At 49.7% G+C, this 19,126-nt stretch overlaps 2 protein-coding genes and 4 non-coding genes across 12 annotated transcripts; 1 reads left to right on the top strand and 5 right to left on the bottom strand.

Moving 5' to 3' along the window:
- The first annotated feature begins 126 nt into the window (after positions 1-126).
- Positions 127-14,973, top strand: TRIM41 (tripartite motif containing 41). Of its 7 annotated transcripts, none has more exons than XR_005832603.1 (7): positions 127-3,686; positions 7,455-7,550; positions 9,299-9,562; positions 10,127-10,149; positions 10,349-10,476; positions 10,916-11,730; positions 14,738-14,973. XR_005832603.1 is itself a non-coding variant. In XM_040622651.1 (7 exons), the coding sequence occupies exons 1-7, from the start codon at positions 2,877-2,879 to the stop codon at positions 11,805-11,807; spliced, it is 1,605 nt and encodes a 534-aa protein (XP_040478585.1). In that variant the 5' UTR covers positions 127-2,876; the 3' UTR covers positions 11,808-12,523. The 7 variants fall into 7 exon arrangements, 5 of the variants coding, with proteins under 5 accessions (XP_040478585.1, XP_008681983.2, XP_040478582.1 ...); XR_005832602.1 differs by lacking the exon at positions 14,738-14,973 and adding an exon at positions 12,188-12,523; XM_040622651.1 differs by lacking the exon at positions 14,738-14,973 and having other exon boundaries at positions 9,332-9,562; positions 10,916-11,091; positions 11,667-12,523.
- On the bottom strand, positions 428-500 carry TRNAK-CUU. The gene has a single exon. It is a non-coding gene; the product is annotated as a tRNA-Lys (tRNA).
- Positions 934-1,006, bottom strand: TRNAV-CAC. The gene has a single exon. It is a non-coding gene; the product is annotated as a tRNA-Val (tRNA).
- Positions 13,443-17,975, bottom strand: RACK1 (receptor for activated C kinase 1). Its single transcript, XM_008683729.2, has 8 exons — positions 17,757-17,975; positions 16,527-16,698; positions 15,832-15,979; positions 15,506-15,601; positions 14,980-15,090; positions 14,445-14,585; positions 13,940-14,050; positions 13,443-13,549 (listed from the first exon to the last, which is right to left on the bottom strand). The coding sequence occupies exons 1-8, from the start codon at positions 17,863-17,865 to the stop codon at positions 13,484-13,486; spliced, it is 954 nt and encodes a 317-aa protein (XP_008681951.2). The 5' UTR covers positions 17,866-17,975; the 3' UTR covers positions 13,443-13,483.
- Positions 16,136-16,214, bottom strand: LOC121100841. The gene has a single exon (XR_005832629.1). It is a non-coding gene; the product is annotated as a small nucleolar RNA SNORD96 family (small nucleolar RNA).
- LOC121100848 lies at positions 17,395-17,462 on the bottom strand. Its single transcript, XR_005832635.1, has one exon. It is a non-coding gene; the product is annotated as a small nucleolar RNA SNORD95 (small nucleolar RNA).
- Positions 17,976-19,126: the final 1,151 nt, after the last annotated feature.

Below are 19,126 nucleotides of genomic sequence, written 5' to 3'. Positions count from 1 at the left end.
TTCTCACCGGAAAAAAACCCGGCAGCGGCAAGAGCGCGAGAATGCTTAGCCTCTAAGTCACCCAGTAAAGTGGTCGCGAATCCGGCGGCCGTTGGGTCTCCCCCATTCCCCCGCCCCGCAAAGTCTGGTCAACAGAAGGCGCCCCATACGCGTTGACCTTGGGCAGGCGAATTTCAGCGAGCGGAAGGGTGCCCCGAAGAGGAGCCCCCATTCCCCGGAACTTGTCTGCTGGCACCCACCCTCCCTTCCTGCCTTCCGGCTAGCGGGGGCCCAACGGCTGGGAGCAACGTTTTGTTGGGCTACAGGCAACCACCTGCCTAGTTTCGGCGCGCGCCGCCAGAAATGCCGAGTTCCATTCGCCGCGAGTCTGGAGAGAACCTTGTTGCCTGACTGCAACAAAAGTTCTTTCCTTCTTTAAAAGGAGTTGCGCCCAACGTGGGGCTCGAACCCACGACCCTGAGATTAAGAGTCTCATGCTCTACCGACTGAGCTAGCCGGGCACATGTACTTACTTTCTCTTCTATCCCAGAAGACTGAAATGCACATGCAGGGATGAGGATACACTTTGAAAAGCAATTTTGCAAATATGGAGCACCTACTGTGTGTACGACTGTCCTAGTGACTAGCGCTGGAGGATCCGAAGCCTACGGTCCCTCAACCCGGGAGAGGTGGCTCTGCGGGCTCTTGCAGGAGAAGAGCAAGAGATAAGCTGAGGAGCGAGACCTGAATTTACATTGGAGCATTTATGGAGGGTGAGCTGTGAGCTCTGTCCTGTTGCTGTCCCGTTTACTGCCTGTCTCCAGGAAAAAGAGATAGACATACACATGTCTTTTCCTCTGCGTGACCACAGCCCCCCCTCTCCTTGGGGCGCAGGAGAGGCGTGGATGCAGTGACCGTAAAAATGAAATGCTGACCAAAAAAAAAAAAAAAAGCTGTTTCCGCCCGGTTTCGAACCGGGGACCTTTCGCGTGTGAGGCGAACGTGATAACCACTACACTACGGAAACCGACAGGGACAGGCTTTCACTAACACTATCGTAAAGCTACACAGGGCGGAGAATGACCCGGTTGCGTGAAGCCAGAGTTCCAAGCGGCAGACGTTCCCTGCGCAGGCGGCTGAGCTGTGTTCAGGTCTCGTGGCCACACCTCCCATGGCATGGCCTCATATGGATGTTCGCCCACGAGGATTACTGGTTTTGGAGTGTTCGGCCACCCGTCTGAGGAAGCAGGCGTCCCCTGGGAGTTTCCCCACCGGCGGTAAAGCGCCCCCTGAACAGGGTGAGTTCTGCGTGCGCAGCCCTGGCATCCCGCAGCGGCCGGCACTCCCTGGGAATTCTGTACTTGGATTACGTTCCCGTAACTGCCCCTGCAGGTTTTCCTTTCTCTTTTAATTAAAGGAGAACTTTTTCAAAAGCCTCAGGTATTATTTCACCCCCAAAAGATCTATTTGACAGAGATGCTCTGCGTACCAGAGCGGCATCTTTAGTAATTACTTCTACAGCCTGGATGGGATTTTCTCAAGTAAAACTAATAGCACGAACCCAGTTTGAGCCGCTGCTCTTAGACCAGGACTCGTGAAGACAGACCTCGGGGTAGTTTGGGCACGCAGCGCCTCAGCTCAGAAATTGTTGAATGAACCGACGGCCCTGAACTCACTATGTGCTAAGCAACATACTAATCACTTTGAAATTATACGAACTCTAATTTCACAAAACCCTCTGATAGGGACTACTACCCTTATTTTATTTTAGTAAATACAGGACGATAAAGTTATCAAATACATCTAACACGCCTCCTTTTTTTACAGATGGTAGCATAGCCTACACTTTTCAGCACCCTTTCTCACCTCACAATACATCTTGAAGAGGATTCCCTTTTTACAGCTAAAGAATACTCCACGGTGTGGATGTTCATGTAATGATTTCATTATTCCTTTACTGATGGGCAGTTAGAAAAGTTCATCTAAACCATACGACAGTGACAAAACGGCAGGTTCTAAAATGCCTGCGGAAATGCCAACTATAGTCGGGAGGGTGGGCAAGGTGTCCCGTCCCCGCCCTAAGCCGTCTCGGAGGAACTCTGAGTTCCCAAACAACAAAGTACTCGGCCTAGAAGGGCCGGAAGTACTTGGGGACGCTCACCGGGACCCGCCCCTCCGCTTCCGGCGTCGGCTGTGGGGAGTCCCTTGTGCAGTCTCCGTGTTCGGTTAGTAGGATGGCGCCGGGCCGACGCGGTCATAGCACCGAGAGTGGACGGCCGCTAAGCGCTTCCACCGTCCCCCGAAGTTTACCCCCAGTGGCGGGGGATGGGGGAGGCCGGTCCTTCTGGGTCGTTCGCGTCCCCTGCTCCTTCGTATTACGGAGACGTGGGCCTCCATCATTCTAGCCCTCCCGCCCTCTTCCCGTGTGCCTGCTAGAGCGTCTCCTCGCCGTTTCCTGTCGCCCAGGGGCCCGGGAGGAAAGAAGGGGGCGTAGCGTTACCGCGGAGGGAACTCGCGAGCTTGGGAGACTCGCAGACACCGGAAGTGTTGGAAGGAAGGCCGGAAGTGAGGGGGCGGAGCCAGGAAGTGAGGAGGGGCGGGGGTTTATGAGGAGGCCAAGGGAGCGTTGGGACAGATTTGCACTCAGGGCCACCTGAGGGACTTGGCTGTAGCGTTCAGCTCTGTCCCCTCCCCTCGCAGAGACACGGTTGTCGTCTAGGAGTAGGGAACTCTGTGTGGACGGGTGGGTTGTCGGGAGGACCTTCCTCTGTCTGCGCTTGAGGCAAGCTGTGGAGAGGCGGGGTGGGGGTGGGGCCGGGTCGTCAGGGCGTCTGAGAGGGAAGACCCCCGCCCCCCGCCCCCCGCCGCCCATCTACACTGGCTGACTGGACACTAAGATGGCTGCCGTTGCCATGGCACCCAACCCTGTGCAGACCCTTCAGGAGGAGGCGGTGTGCGCCATCTGCCTCGATTACTTCACGGACCCCGTGTCCATCGGCTGCGGGCACAACTTCTGTCGAGTGTGTGTAACCCAGTTGTGGGGAGGGGAGGATGAGGAGGACAGGGACGAGTTAGACCGGGAGGAGGAAGAGGAGGACGGAGAGGAGGAGGAAGTGGAGGCTGTAGGGGCCGGTGGGGGGTGGGACACCCCCATGCGGGATGAAGACTATGAGGGCGACATGGAGGAGGAGGTCGAGGAGGAAGAGGAGGGTGTGTTCTGGACCAGTGGCATGGGAGGGTCCAACTGGGACAACATGGACTACGTGTGGGAGGAGGAGGACGAGGAGGAAGATTTGGACTACTACTTGGGGGACATGGAGGAGGACCTGAGAGGGGAGGATGAGGAGGACGAGGAGGAAGTGCTGGAGGAGGACGAGGAAGAGGAGCTAGACCCCGTTACCCCACTGCCCCCGCCTCCAGCCCCTCGGAGGTGCTTCACCTGCCCCCAGTGCCGAAAGAGCTTTCCCAGGCGGAGCTTCCGCCCCAACCTGCAGCTGGCCAACATGGTCCAGGTGATTCGGCAGATGCACCCAACTCCTGGTCGAGGGAGCCGTGGGAGCGAGCAGGGCATTTGTCCCAAACACCAGGAAGCCCTGAAGCTCTTCTGCGAGGTGGATGAAGAGGCCATCTGTGTGGTGTGCCGGGAATCCAGGAGCCACAAACAGCACAGCGTGGTGCCACTGGAAGAGGTGGTGCAGGAGTATAAGGTGAGAGAAGTAGAAGATGGGAGTTTAGTGGGGGTGGAGAGGAAGTAAGAGGAGCTGGAAGAAGGAAACATGTCCCCTCCTAACTCCAGAACCTCATGCACTGGTGAGCTGATTCTCCTTTTCTTAGCACTTACTGGCATCAAGGTGGGTTAGACTGAGAAGGATCTTGTACACAGACAAAGCAGACCAGTGAAGACGACCAGGAAAATTGGCTTCCTCAAAAGAAATTGGGCAAAGCCCCGGTGATACCATATCATTGGGTTGCATCTCTTGGGGAAAGCACTGCTGTTTCACACTTCCACTGTCTCTAAGTGTAGGAGTGCAGGTGACAGACCCCTCAGGCTTTACCACCAGTATCATTTTCTTGTAGGTGAGTCTTCAGTCTATCCTTGACTCAGACCCCTAGAGTTGGGAAGGACTTGGAGCCTCAAAGAACAAGAAAGTGCTTTAAGGAGCAGGAATGTAGAAATGACTACTAGTGTCAGACCCAGATACTCTGCACTTGCCTTTTAATGGTTTTCTCACCTACCCCATGATATGGCTTGTTTCTCCTCATAGACTTTTGTTGGATCTGCATCAGTCTAATGTACTGACTAGAACTTACCTTTCCTGAGAATGCAGGAAAAAGGGAGAGGCTTCTAAATCAGAAGACCAGGCTCTGCACTTAACTCAGGCATCTCTAGAGGTCTTGGAACTTTAATTTCTCCAGGATTAAAAGTTCATATTTACTGAACACTTAACTTACTATGTATACCAGGCACTGTACTAAGCACTTTTCATGGACTATCTCATTTAAAACTCAAAACAATCTAAGTTTGATATGGTTTCTATCCCTGTTTTACAGATTAACAGATTTAAGTAATATACACAGGGCCACACAGCTACTAGTAAGTGATGGACTTGGTTATGACCCCTCCCCTCCCCTCCCCTGCCTCTGTGCCCCTGCGTACTATCAACAGTGTCACCGCCATTTAGATGTCTTGTTAGTTTGACTTTCCTCACGTGTGACTTCTTGGAATCTGATTCTAGTTTGGTTAATACTTTGCACCCTACTTCTAGCTCTTCCTCTTTGGGGGTATAAGTAAGGATTTGTCTGTGAGATAGCATAAATAGCACTATCTAGTGAAAGCTGGGATGGGTTTGAAACAGTGGGACCAGGAGGGAGAGAGGGTAGCGCCTGTGTGGTCTCTGCAGAACTTTTTTGTATTATGACCTGTGTTTTCATACCTTTTCACACAGTAACCTCGTTTAGGTAATCTTAACATTACCTCAAGTTTAGAGTAATGAGTCTAGAGCTTCTCAGCTATGAGTAGTATAGCTAAGACAAACTTACATCCTCTCATGACAAGTAACTGTTTCTTCCACAGAGTGATTGTCCCAATTACTAGGGGAGTTTTCAGAAGTACAGTGGGCCCTACCACTCGACAGAGACAGGGAGAATATCAGAATATCTTTAAGAAAGCCCAGCGTAGCATGGGAATCACTGCATTAGTAACATCACCTGTTTTTTAGGCCCTACATTAGGGGAGGTTGTGATCTTTTGTCCCCTTTTACCTCCTTTTGGCTCCTAGTTAACTGTATCCATCAATGGGCAGTAAGTTTGTTAACTGAATCTTGGGGTGGACTATTCATGGGTATTCCACTCCTTCTCCACCCTCCTATAGGACTCTTCTGAAGAGCTTCTGAAACTGGATTTTATTATTATTATTTTTTAAGATTTTATTTATTTATTTGACAGAGAGAGACCAGCCAGCGAGAGAGGGAACACAAGCAGGGGGAGTGGGAGAGGAAGAAGCAGGCTCCCAGCGGAGCAGGGAGCCCGATGGGGGCTCGATCCCAGGACCCGGGGATCATGCCCTGGGCTGAAGGCAAATGCTTAACGACTGAGCCACCCAGGCGCCCCTGAAACTGGATTTTAATTTTTGTTAGCCACATCTGTTGTATGCCAGCCCAGTAGGGTTCTGCAGTTTGAGGAGGCCACATAGATGCAAATAATCTGTCATTAACTGATCAGCAAATGTAAATACATGAGTTTTATTATATAGAACTAATTTGAGTGATTCCTTTTCTAACTTACAGGCTATTTTATAGGCAGGTAGTTTATCCCTTTCAAATATGTACATTGACTAGCACTAGCTTGGAACAGTGTTGTTTTGTAGAAGTATTTCTTTATTGAATAGGTAATAATACAAATGATGTATAAGTAAAGCTCCTAAAAAGTTGAAAGTCCTTGATAATTTTTTTTAAATAGTACTCTGTTTGGATTTGTGCTCGTGAATTTTTTGTCAACTATTTAGGAAAAATGCTAAATGGGAAATTTAAGCATCATAAATTCTGAATAGAGTTGGAGAAAAGTAGAAGGTAATACCAAAAGACAAAATTTTCTGTAGTTTATGCTACTTTTATGTAAGGGATTGCTTATAATATTTTTAATGTAACTTTTTCTACAACCACGTATCCTGTGCAACAACTGCCTTTTGTACTCTGGGTCAGTAAACTCTTTAGTTCAAGGGTCATTATCAGGTTGTCATTGGCAGCTTAGACGTAGTAGAGAATACTAGATAACATTTATTGATCTTTGGTACATGGCAGACCCTGTGTGAAGCATACTGTCCATCAGGTAGATTCCGTTATTCCCAATTCCCATGTAAGGTGAGTGTGGCTTGCATCAGGTCACTTGGTTACATTCAGGTTTAGATTGGCATCTAGGCTTGAGCTCTTCTGCCCTGTATTGCCTCTCCAGGAAAAGAAAGGAGAAAGGCAGAAGAGGCAGGACACATAAAAAAGGAAAGAAAACAGGTTGGGCCCATCTCTGGTCTCTAATAGCCTTTTAAAGAAAGAGATTCTGTTACAAGTGATTGGAACATAGAGCTCAAATGCATATTGGCTGTGAAGGTTAAAACCTTGGGAAGAGAAGGTTTTTGTTTTCCATTTAGTAAGTGAGTGGGAGAGAAATGGACAGAGAGGCATAGAAATTAAGTGGGGCCCCTGGCCCTGTGTCCTGAAGGAAGCATACTTAAAAATCATTACAGTGCCTCGAAGTATTAGAAAAGTTGTATTCATGTTCCTTGGGGTGACAGAGGAAGTTGGGGGCAGGGAGGATCTGGACCATGGTCAGGTTGCTGGGTTTTAAAGAAAGAATGCCTTGGGCCAAATGGAGAAAGGCAATTCCAGGCAGAGGGAACAGCATGGATAAAGATATGGAATTGTATTCAGGAAAAAGATAGGTAGTTTTATGTGGCTAAAACTAAGAGTCTATATTAGAAGGTGTAAGTCTAGGAGAGGAGGCTAGAAATGTAGAGGCAATGAGAGCCTCATATTTTGCAGGTGGTGGAGAACTACTGAAGGATCTTTAGCACAGGCACAAACTCATCAGAGAAGTATTTAGAAATGAACGTTACAAGCAAGATTGCTTATGAGGGGGAAGAGACCATAGGCAGGAACATTCATATGGAAGGACTTTGTGTCTTGAGGGCTTCAAGCCAGGTCCACCGCAACTCTGAGCATGGGGCTCTGTAGTCCTCAGGATCCTACTTTTAGAGAACACACCCAAGGCTTCTGTACGTGAGTGCAGACAGAGTGTTGGAGGCCTTTGTCATCATCTGAAGAGAAGAAAGGGGAGGAAGGGAGTGTGATGTTTATTTGATACCTGTGGTGGGGATCAGGCTTTGGGCCTCAGTGTACTGCAGGGCGGATGGGGGAGCTGGGTACTGAAAGCAGGTACCTCTCCCATCCCAGGCCTCTAACCTTCCTTTCCCATTCCCTCAGGCCAAACTGCAGGGGCATGTGGAACCACTGAGGAAGCACCTAGAGGCTGTGCAGAAGATGAAGGCCAAGGAGGAGAGGCGGGTGACAGAGCTGAAGGTGGGTGAATGTCCTTGATAGGGCTGACTGACTCTGTGATCAGGGCAGGGAAGATGGGCTGCCCACTCTCAAAAGTGGTGACTAGATTCCCTGAAGAGGGGCAGCTGAGGCCTGGGAGAGAAGTAGACACATTCTCAGGATCCTGAAGAGAGAGGGGCTTTAGAGGGTAGGGGGCATGTTCATTCCTAGATTCCAAAATGGAGCGGAAACAGGCCTGGTGCAGAGATGTTGAGTCCCTGGCCCAGGGCTGCAAAGCAGGCTTACAACCCAGACACCTCACTTCAGGCCCAGTGCCCACCACACCGGATAGCACAGAGGGCAGAAGTGGGCAAGGAAAATCCACATAACAGCCATCAGAGAAGCCCCAGTTCCCAGGACAGATGGCAGAGCAGCCCTGAGCAGGAGAGGGGGGCCAGGGTGTTTAATAGAGGATAGGAATTTGTGAATATTAGCATGGCAGAGACTTCATCTTTACCAGTCCAGTGTTTCTCAGCTGTTTTTCATGATTGATTCCTCCTCCCCAAGGAGTATTTTTAGATATTTTTTCCCCTAATATCAACCCCCCACCCCCAACTCTGTACCTGTTTTTGTAAGATCACCAGGCACTGAGAATGGCCTGGCACTGAGCTTTTTGAGACGAAGCCAGGACATCCTTCTTGTGTGACCTCTTCCCTCATCTCTCCCACGCCTACCACCCTGGCCAGTGAGGGGTCTTGCCACTTCCCAAGGCTTGTGCTTATTCTTTGCCACCTACACATTAGGAGCTCTGCTGCTAGCCACTGGCAGGCACTAAGTGGTGGAATCTGAGTCTGGGAGTCGTGGAATCCTGTTGCCTCTAGCCAGATGCTCAGATTGTGACTTCTGGGGTCCTGGGTTACAGAGAGATGATGTCAGGATCCGAGTGTTTCTGGGACAGAGGGTGAAGCTGATTTCCTTCATTCACTTGGTCAGTCAGAATTTCCTTTCCCTCTCTGGCCTGTGATTCTTTGTCCCAAGAATGTCTCTGGCTGATGGGTGGAAAGCATGCCCACTATCTGGGATTCCCCAGCCCTGGTAAATGGGGTGAGTGGGCAGAAGTTTTCTCTCATTATATATAGAAGTACCTACACAGTGATGCCCATGATTTTGCCTCTTGGCTCTTAAAGTGTAAAATATTATTTGGGCATTTACAGGTCAAGTTTGCTAGACTCCTGATCTAGAAGGGTTGGGTGACTTTTCTAAGGTCATTAGTGGTATAGTCAAGACCCTAACTTTGTATCTTGATTCCTGAATTTTTAATTTATTCATTTCAAAAAATTCTTACTAAGTACCTACTCTGTGGTTGGTCCTCTTCCAGGGTCTGAGGACCCTGTGGCAAACAGAGATTATGCAGTGGTTGAAAAGGATGTTAAAAGATACTTCAGTGTAAACATGACATTTTAAATTAAGATGAATGCCATGATATACAGTGATATTTATGGGGGTGGTCCTGATTTAGATCCCGAGGGGAGGGAAGGCTTTTCTCCAGGAATAGTTTTAAGCTTAGACCTGAACAATCAATCAAGTTAGTTAGCCAGGGTGGAGATAAGTTGCAGGCAGAAGTTGTTGAGTTTGAGACCAGTGTGCTGGGGGTGTGGGAGTGGGGCTGGTAAGGCTGGGAGGTGGGAAAGGGGACAGGGGCCTCTTTCCATTTGGGATGTAGGGCTCCGTTACCTTGGACTGAGGGGCAGCAGTTGCAAAATTGGAAGTTTATGTTTCTGTGTGTTGAGGTGGTATCCACCATCCCCTTTGCATCATCCCAGAGCCAGATGAAGTCAGAGCTGGCAGCTGTGGCCTCGGAGTTCGGGCGGCTGACACGGTTTCTGGCTGAAGAGCAGGCAGGGTTGGAGCGGCGCCTCCGAGAGATGCACGAAGCCCAGCTAGGGCGTGCAGGAGCAGCGGCCAGCCGCCTGGCGGAGCAGGCTGCCCAGCTGAGCCGCCTGCTGGCCGAGGCCCAGGAGCGGAGCCAGCAGGGGGGCCTGCGGCTGCTCCAGGTGAGCAGTGCCCCCTTCCGTATCTCCCCTTCTCCCCAAAACCCTATATTTGCTGTCAGGTAATGCTTACCTAACGTCCGTTCAGAGCTGCCTCTCTTCTCACTGAGAGGAACCCACAATGATTTAACCTAAGACCAAAAGGTTTTTTGAGGCTGGGGACAGAATTAATGCCAAATGTGGTGTGCGTGTGATTATACCCAGTGAAAAGAAAGAAGATTCAATTGTAGAATGAGGGTTTTAAGGGAGAGTTGAGGAAAGAATTTTTGACAGAGATATCCTGAAAAAGATGATCAAGTCATGTTGTGAAAATTCTTTTACTGGGGTTGAAAATTCTGTTATTGGTCTTGGCAACAGGATGAGCTGAATTAGGTATGCGGAGGCATAGGGATGATTGAGATAGAACACGCTTATTGAGGGCCTTAAGGGTGCTTTTTCTTACTCCATATTCAAGTTCAGTCCTTTCTCTGGCTGGAATCAGATTGGGAGAAAGGAGCTGTCTCTGTGCAGCTGACTCTCTCTTTGTCTCTTTTTCCCTCTCCCTCTTTTTGTTTCTGTTATTCCCAGGACATCAAGGAGACTTTCAATAGGTGTGTTGCCACCCTTTTCCTCTGTGACCCAGTGGCATCTGGTTCCCCATCCCTACCTCTCTTGGATATCCCGCTCCTTTCCTTCCTTCCCCAGGACCCGAGTTTCTGCCTCCTGGACCCTCCTTTCCTTCCCCTCAGCTTTTGCTCTTCCCTCTGGGAATATCATGGTCCCACCCCCTGCCCGGTCCCCTTCCTCCAGGTGTGAAGAGGTACAGCTGCAGCCCCCAGAGGTCTGGTCCCCTGACCCGTGTCAACCCCATAGCCATGACTTCTTGACAGATGCCATCGTGAGGAAAATGAGCCGGATGTTCTGTCAGGCTGCCCGAGGTAGGGAGGTCACCTGTACGACCTTCCTTTGCCTTTCCCTTTACAGAACTGAGACTGGGTTCTGAGGGTGAAGTTGGGCCCTGGCGGCGGGCGGGGGAGATGACTAGGGCTAAGGTGGAGCAGGATACAGGTGGGCTGCTTGGGGCTTCAAGCCAAGAGTAGCTTTTGTCCTAGTCCAGATAGGTGTTGGTACTGGGGGAGGGGGTGGGTAGCAAGAGCCAGGGCCAGAGGTTAGACCTGTTCTGGAAACAAGAATGGGGAAGGAAGTGAAGCTCGTGGGAACTCAAGTCTGGCCTCTAGGATGGGGTGGGGTGAGGACACATGGAAGGAGGGAGGGAGGCAAAGGGGAGGGCAGCAGGAAAGGCCTAATCTTAGAGTTGGCTACTGATGGGGAACAAGTTGTTCCAGCCCTGGCATATTTGTCCTCCCCCCTCCCAAGTGGACCTGACGCTGGACCCTGACACGGCTCACCCGGCTCTGATGCTGTCCCCTGACCGTCGGGGGGTCCGCCTGGCAGAGCGGCGGCAGGAGGTTGCTGACCATTCCAAGCGCTTTTCAGCCGACTGCTGCGTACTGGGGGCCCAAGGCTTCCGCTCTGGCCGGCACTACTGGGAGGTAGAGGTGGGCGGGCGGCGGGGTTGGGCGGTGGGCGCTGCCCGTGAATCGACCCATCATAAGGAGAAGGTGGGCTCTGGGGGGTCCTCTGTGGGCAGTGGGGATGCCAGCTCCTCGCGCCATCACCATCGCCGCCGCCGGCTCCACCTACCCCAACAGCCCCTGCTCCAGCGGGAAGTGTGGTGTGTGGGCACCAACGGCAAACGCTACCAGGCACAGAGCTCAACGGAGCAGACACTGCTGAGCCCAAGTGAGAAACCACGGCGCTTTGGCGTGTACCTGGACTATGAGGCTGGGCGTCTGGGCTTCTACAATGCGGAGACTCTAGCCCATGTGCATACCTTCTCAGCTGCTTTCCTGGGCGAGCGTGTCTTCCCTTTCTTTCGGGTGCTCTCCAAGGGCACCCGTATCAAGCTCTGCCCTTGATTAGCCTGCCACCCGCAGGGGCTCCTCTGGTTAGCACTTGGGGGGCGGGTGGTGGTGGAGGGTGGCCCGTAAGTTTGGGGGCTCAAAGGCTCCTTCCACTGTTTGTTGCTTCCTGCTCCCCTTTGACCCAGGCCCGCTTCTCCCTCTAGGAGCCTAAAGAACCCTCCTGGCCTGCAGCTCGGCCTTCTCTCACCTGCAATGTCTGTCCAACAGGTCTGCATGGGTCCCTGACGAGAACAGCTGCCTGGTTTTCCCTCCCTCTGTCCACCCAGGGGTCTGAGTTTGAGTAGGGGATGAGGGGAGATTTAACTCCATTACTTAACTTCCCTTTCCCTGCCCCTGCTCTTCAACTTTGTCAGTTCCCAGGCTGGGGTACTTGGGCAAGACTCATGTCTGTCCCCATTCCAATTCCATTTTCTGATGCAAATTTTAGCTAAGGGATTTGGAAGCTTTTTTTGGGGAGGCAGGTTGGGCAAAAGGGTAGAGCTGGGTAATAAATGTCTACTCTCCAGGGGAAGTAGGAGGGATTCTAAACTCCTTCCATCCCCAATTTCTACCTCCATAGACTGGCCAGAATTTAGCTTGAGAGCTCTGGAATGGTTGACATGATTGAAACTACATACCATTGTATCACCCAATAAATTATTTTCTCCCCCTTCCTTTTTTCCAGCACTCAAACTAGGAGTAAAGCTCACCCCACCCAACCCCTCCAGGTCTTTTCACTGCCAGGCTCCTTTCCCCTTTGTTCAATGGAGTTCCTTGTGTCAGTTTCCAGCCTCTTCATGTCTTTAGTTCTCTCCATTTGGTGAGCCCTGACCAGGAGCCTGGGGACAGGGGTTTGGATCCCCAGAAGAGCCTTGGGTATAATCTATTTTTCTAGTAACCCCTTGCGCCTTCTGTCACTTGTCAGCTTTTGTCCTCTACTTTGATGGCAGAGGTCAGTTTATGTTCCTGGGGTTAAAGGGAAGACGGGTTGTGTTGTGGAAATAAAAAGTTTATTTGCTTCTTTTGTGGAGTCCTTTCCTTTAGATGAGCAAAAATAGGAGACAAAATTTTCCCATAGTAAGCCAGTCTTTCTAATGTGATGCCAAAGAACTGAGAACTAACTGTACCTTCCTGTGATAACCTGCCTTTTGCATTGGTCACATTAGGTAATAAGCCCTCTTTACCAAGTTTGAGCTTATTTCCACAGATTGTGATAGTCATCCCCCAACCCCATTTGAATGACCTACAGTTTTGTTTTTTGGTTTTCCCAAGAATCTTCACATTTCCAAAGCCTCTCTGTGTGATTTTATCTAGCTGAAATACCATAAAGTTGAAGCTAAAACCAAGAGAGGTCTCATTAACCCTGAGTTGACAGAAAAGGAAACTGGAAGATCGGTACAGGCTACAGCATGCTATGTTACTTATCCACCACTTGAAAAAAACCAGCTGTGATTATATTTACGAATACCTGCAGACTATTCTATATAATTTTTAATGTCCAAAAATGGAAGGAACAAAGTAATTATTAAGCAGCAATTCTTCTAGTGAGAATGGCTTCACCATAAATGAAGGATTCAGAAATCTCCATTTTAACAAAAAGAGCCAATTAACAGACTACACTAACCTAAGGAGTTTCAGAATATTTTGTTTTATAATACTGCTTTGAGGAGTGACAGAATGCCTATTTGTTCAATTATTTATGTGTTTTAAGATAGAACTGAGGTTTAACTATTCTTTTTTTCCATTTTTCTAACTACTTTATTCCATTTGCTTCCATAAGATTCAGTTAAAGCTCTTGTTTTTGAGGTTTTACTATTCTTGAAGAACACTTTCTCTAGGCTTGAGGGAGGCCTAGAGGATCTATACCTGAGACAGGATATTGTGATGCAGCATAGCATTACAAAGTAGCTTTTTTGCTTATCAGAAAAAGACACTAAAAGTCAGAAAACCAATGTTTTATTCCTAAAGCTCTGCCATATTTCTAGCGGGTGCCGATGGTCACCTGCCACACGCGCACCAGGTTGTCCGTGTAGCCGGCAAACAGAGTCTGCAAGGGAGAAAGGACAGTGATAGGTCATGTCAGAGCCACAGAACTCTGCATTTCTAGTAATAAAGATGGCCTTTCGTTTAGTAAGATCCCCCATTTTTCTAAATACCAGGTGATATGTATTCTTAGAGAAGGCAACAGCTGGTATTAAGGATTCATACTTCTGTAGAATGGTTATCTAAAGTGTTAATCGAAGGCAGGTAATCACTGCCTGCTTGACCAATTTTCCTTCCAATGTGGGAACATGTATTCTGTTCACTGGCACAGCTAATCTGGTCCTCCCAAATCACCCTGGCTAATTTGGTCATTTTACTTTATGTCAAAGACACACCAAGAACATGAAGGGAGAGAGAAAAGGTAGAAGCCAAGTCACTTAAGAAGAGGCCTTACCTGGCCATCAGCAGACCAGGCCAGAGAGGTACACTGGGGTGGCTCTGCCTTGCTGCTGGTACTGATAACTTCTTGCTTTAGTTCATCTACAATGATCTTGCCTTCTAAGTCCTGCGGAAGGGGCAAAATCAAGATAAGGAGGAACTCTACTATAAGCATCTACTGGGGGAGTAGAGGCTGAGGATGTTGTTGAACAGCCTAAAATGCACAGGACTGCCTCCCTTCCTCCCCACCAGAACAATCTAGACCAACATGTCAATTATGCTGAGGTTAAGTAAGTTGCTGTGATTTGTCATCTCCTTTTCAGTAGGCAAGTTTCTGCCACCACTGCAAATCCCAATCTTGGGAAACTGTTAACTTGCTCTTCCTGGATCTCCGCTGAAAATCGCATGGTTAGCAGTTGTTCAAGAAGCTCGAATCCCATCAGTGACATAGGAAATCACACCATTGCCAGGGCTCACAGAGTATAGCCAGGTGCCTGGCCTTAACTGTAGCACACACTCACCCAGATCTTGATGCTGGGGCCTGTGGCAGCACAGAGCCAGTAACGGTTAGGACTGAAGCACAGGGCATTGATTATGTCTCCACCATCAAGTGTATAAAGGTGCTTGCCTTCGTTGAGATCCCACAGCATGGCTTGGCCATCCTGGGAAGATAAGGTGAATCAGGGCAAGATAAAACCTATTCCAGATGTTAATCTCAACAGTCTTAAAATCCTGTCCCTCCCCCTGCAAGTGTCCCAAAAGCTAATGATTCAAATACCAGTACTTATCTCTGAATGCCTTTCCTTTAATGCAGGAAACCTCACCAACCCTATGACGTCTCTGACAGCTTCTAAATAAATCACTGCAATCAGTTCTGAAAACTGAAACCTACTAACCAATATCTTCAAGAAGCCAGCTTTACGGAAAACAATCTTTTTTGTTTCAAACAGTATCTATGTCATTTCTAGAAAGCAATCTTAAATATTTATTCTTGGATTCCTATGTCATTATCGTAAGTATTCTAAAACATGGTCCCCCATCCCAGTTCCTGAATACCTTTCCTCCAGAAGCACACAGGGATCCATCTGGAGAGACAGTTACAGTGTTCAGGTAGCCTGTGTGGCCGATGTGATTGGTCTTCAGCTTGCAGTTTGCCAAGTTCCATACCTAGGTGTGGGAGGTTGGGGGGGGAGGTAACAGGTGAAGAACCTGGCTGTGAATCCACTGGGGTCAGGAGAGCTCAGGACAAACAAAAAAGACATGGCACCTTACTTAAAAGCATTCCAGGACAGGGTGGCCATTTTCCATTCTATCAGTAACAAAAAGGTTAAAAGAATTTGTCTTGGTCACCTAAGGACAATTAAGATTAAAAAAGGTCTGTGTGTTGCTTTATGAGGGACACTGGGCTTAATTAGCTACTTCAGACCAAGTTTCAAAAACTAATGGCCTGTACTTAGAAGACACCAATAGGAAAAGCCAACAGAGGAACAAAGCTTTCAAAGTTAAGAGCCCATGACCCCCTGGGAGGCAGTGAGAGAACATTCTGGGTAGTAAGCGCCCTACACCCTCGTTCCAAGCTCACCTTGACCAGCTTGTCCCAGCCACAGGAGACAATAATGGGATTGCTGCTATTGGGTGAAAATCGGACACAAGACACCCACTCCGAATGGCTCTCGTCCTGCAGAGGACAGAAAAGAAGTTAGGAGAAACTATTCTGTCCCAGGATAGTCGAAACCAGAACCCCCCCCCTCCCTCAGTTACATGTGAAGTATTCACACCCCCAGAACCCAAACCTTAACAAAACCCCATTAGAGTCCAGGCCAGGCTTGAAATCACCACATAATGCCAAGGTTAAGAAGGGTAGGAGAGAATCTTCAACATGTGCTTTCTGCATGTGCCTTCAGTTACCTGGACGGTATATTTGCATACACCCAGAGTATTCCACAGCTTAATAGTTTTATCTCGGGAGCCAGAAACAATTTGCCGGTTGTCAGAGGAGAAGGCCACACTCAGCACATCCTTGGTATGTCCTACAAATCTTCGTGTGGTGGTACCCCTGAGGAGGAGGACTAGGTCAGTCTCTAAATGCTGCAAACATCCACATCAGACTGTTTCCCTGGCTTTGTTCCTGTCTCAATGGAGCTGCCATTAATCACATGACCCTGGACATGGGTCTGATCACAACAGGCCTGTGGTTGAGCATATACCAGAGAATCCCTTCAGAATTGCAGGACATGTCCTCACTCCCACGTGGGGATTGGCTGACAATGTCATCTGTCATCACTGGGATCCTCCAGTATGCCTGACCATCCAAAGACTGAGCTCCCAAGATAAAACATTTTCAAACACTTGCCTACTACTCCCAACCACAGTATGTGGCAAAACTGCTCAACCAGCCCACTCCTAACAATTCTGGCTTAACTAAATAAAAGCGGCAAGGATGGAAGCCAAACAACCCCAACTATCTTCTCTAGGTACTCTCTTGCCTTAACAGTTCCCACAATGAACCTCACCGTCCCTCGGAAACCACCCCTCAACAGCATCTACCTCATTTCTGTCCAGCTTTTCCCCAGTGCCCCAGAGTTAAATGAGCAGCTACTTGCGTTGTGAGATCCCAAAGACGAAGCGTTCCATCCCAGGAGCCTGAGAGGGCAAACTGGCCATCTGAAGAAATGACCACGTCACTAACGAAGTGGGAATGACCCCGAAGAGCACGCTGTGGGATGCCATAGTTAGTTTCATCCCTGGTCAGCTTCCACATGATGATGGTCTTATCTAGGGGAGGTAAGAAAGAAAACCCAGTGAGGGATCCCATAGCCACCTGCTCATCTACTGGATAATCCAGGATCCCTCAAGGTCATTGGTGGACTTAAAAGATAACAAATTAAAGACACTCAAGGGCGGAGGAGAACCACAGGCTGAGAGCTGATACTCATTATCAAGGCCAAGTCACTGGCTATTCAAAAAAGAGTCAAACAGAACTAAGTAATGCTATGAAAATTAAAATCAGGTGTGCAGAACTTTACCAGATTATGGATGCCCTTTTCTAACATTCACATCAACTCAGTATTTCTTTTTTGAGTCTGATCTGAGGTCTAAAGCATAAACATTGCTGCTTGGGTGTTTCGGGAAGACTAGCTGTGGGATGTCTACAATTGCTGCTGAGGGCTGCCCCAACTGCTGGATTTGGAAAAGTTGCTTTACACAATACCGGACCGGATGCTTTCACTGAAACGTTTTAAGACTCAAGCTTTCCAATTAAGGGCCAAACATTACCCTAGCCTCAGACTACTTTTAATAACGTGGAGGCAAACAAAAGGCACAAGAAGCCTCCAAACGCCGCCAAGTTCAGAGAATGAAAAAACCGACGGCGGGGGGCGGGGGGGGGGAAGCACGGGCCAGCAAGGAGACTGGGGAGTCACGACGTTCCCTAGGAGTTCATCCACTAACCACTAAGCAGAGGGCCGGGCGAAGCTCAGAAACAGCCTCTGGGTCTCAGCATGGGCACTCAGATGGCATGTTGGGGTCATCACCGCCCCGCCCGACTCCCTAGGCTCCTGTGCACACTCCGCCACACCCGCGAGAAGGGAAGAAATAGAACTCCAACCCTGCAACCCTCCTGCTAGCCACGAGGTGATCTAGGTCTCCATCTCTGCCAAGTGGGGATGCCTCACGGGCTTACAGGGGCTGAGGCCTAGGCCCGGGTCTGCATGCCCCAACTCACACCGGGACGGAGTTTTCCAAGCCGCCAACTCGCGCGCCACTGGCAACGCCAGGCGACGCGCGCAACCCACTTACCCTCTCAAGCCTTTGCCCCGCACCTTATCCCATACCTCGAGAGGCGGACAGTATCATGTCCGGGAACTGGGGAGTGGTGGCGATCTGAGTCACCCAGCCGTTGTGGCCCTTGAGGGTGCCACGAAGTGTCATCTGCTCAGTCATGGCGCCGGCGAGTGCGGGTGTCGCCGCGGCGACAAGGATGGAGTTGGATAGTTCAGAGAGACTACCAGCACGGCCGCTACCGCCGCGGCCCCGCAGAGGAAAAGAGAGAAGACGCCCCCGCCGGAACCGGAAATACCCGCCCGTTCGAGCAAAAATGGCGGCCCCCATCATTCACTACTGCTTAAGATGGCGGCGCCACGTAGGGCAAAGGGCGAAGTGAAATGATAAAACTTCATCGTCCTCTCTGCTACGTAACATAGTTTCGCAGTGCTATACAAAAACATGCTGAAACCAACTCCACCAAGTGTTTAAAAAGGCTCCTCAAACGTCTACTGGGGCATCATGGGTAAGAAGCGGAAGAGGGGAAGTGCACGGCATATTCCCGTAAGGATCGGCCAGCGCCTTCACTGCCCCCACGTGGCATAGCGCAGCCCCGCCCTTTCCGCTTGGTGGCTCGGAGGGCGCCGCAGAGAGAGCTTAATTTCGAGGTGAGAACTGCGAGTAACGGTAAGCAATATGAAAAATGTGGTGCTCACTTTTTAAAATACACTGCTCAGGTGAACTATTAAACCCTGACAGATTTCCATCGCAGAGGGCAACTCCTCCCTCAAGCGGTTTTTGCTCTGAGGAAATTGGCTGAGGCACTCCCTGTCCGGAAGGACTGAGTCCAGGCAGAAGTTCAGACGGGAATGGGTTATGGAGCGGAAAACCGGGGAGGAACGAAAAATCGGCCTGTAGGCTGCTTGTCGGCCACCCACGTCGCGCCAGGGGCAGGAGTGCGGAGAGCCGTCGCAGAAACTAAAAGGAGAGAGGAAAGCCCTCCGTGTTCTGACTTCTGGGGACTCGGGTCGAAAGCCGACTCTGAGTCTCACCCCCTCACAGAAAGGTCGGCGGGTCTGGGGATCCAGGCGTGCCCCCAACGAGGTGCCCTCATACTGGGAAGCACTGGAACATGGTTCCCAGGCTGCCTACCGGCCTCCCATTTAACCGCATGGTACGTGAATATGTGGTGCCTCGCACTACCGCACATCCTTGATATTAAGAGACGATGCTGGCAGACAGCACCCTTGTCACATATTTTTTAAAGGGGGGAGAGGAACAGATCAGGGTGATAGCAGTCGCAATCATCCATGCAAAATAAGGGGGGATTATACATAAGTATTTATTTTCTGTTTGTAGCACGTATTAAGTTTCACAACTGTGAAACGAGATTGGAAATAATAGTACCTACCAAAAATGGTGCTGAGGAGTGTAAATGAGA

This window comes from Ursus maritimus, unplaced genomic scaffold, assembly GCF_017311325.1.
Source record: "Ursus maritimus isolate PB19 unplaced genomic scaffold, ASM1731132v1 scaffold_5, whole genome shotgun sequence".
Taxonomy (NCBI): domain Eukaryota; kingdom Metazoa; phylum Chordata; class Mammalia; order Carnivora; family Ursidae; genus Ursus; species Ursus maritimus.
This window is presented reverse-complemented; position numbering and strand designations above follow the sequence as displayed.

Coding starts and splice junctions, on each gene's coding strand:
- TRIM41 (XM_008683761.2), top strand. CDS start 2,877: ATGGCTGCCGTTGCCATGGCACCCAACCCTGTGCAGACCCTTCAGGAG. Junction 9,563..10,126: donor GGGGCCTGCGGCTGCTCCAG/GTGAGCAGTGCC, acceptor TGTTATTCCCAG/GACATCAAGGAGACTTTCAA. Junction 10,477..10,915: donor GTTCTGTCAGGCTGCCCGAG/GTAGGGAGGTCA, acceptor CCCCCTCCCAAG/TGGACCTGACGCTGGACCCT.
- RACK1 (XM_008683729.2), bottom strand. CDS start 17,865: ATGACTGAGCAGATGACACTTCGTGGCACCCTCAAGGGCCACAACGGC. Junction 15,980..16,526: donor CGTCTTTGGGATCTCACAAC/GCAAGTAGCTGC, acceptor CCTCCTCCTCAG/GGGTACCACCACACGAAGAT. Junction 14,051..14,444: donor GCCCCAGCATCAAGATCTGG/GTGAGTGTGTGC, acceptor CCCCTTCCGCAG/GACTTAGAAGGCAAGATCAT.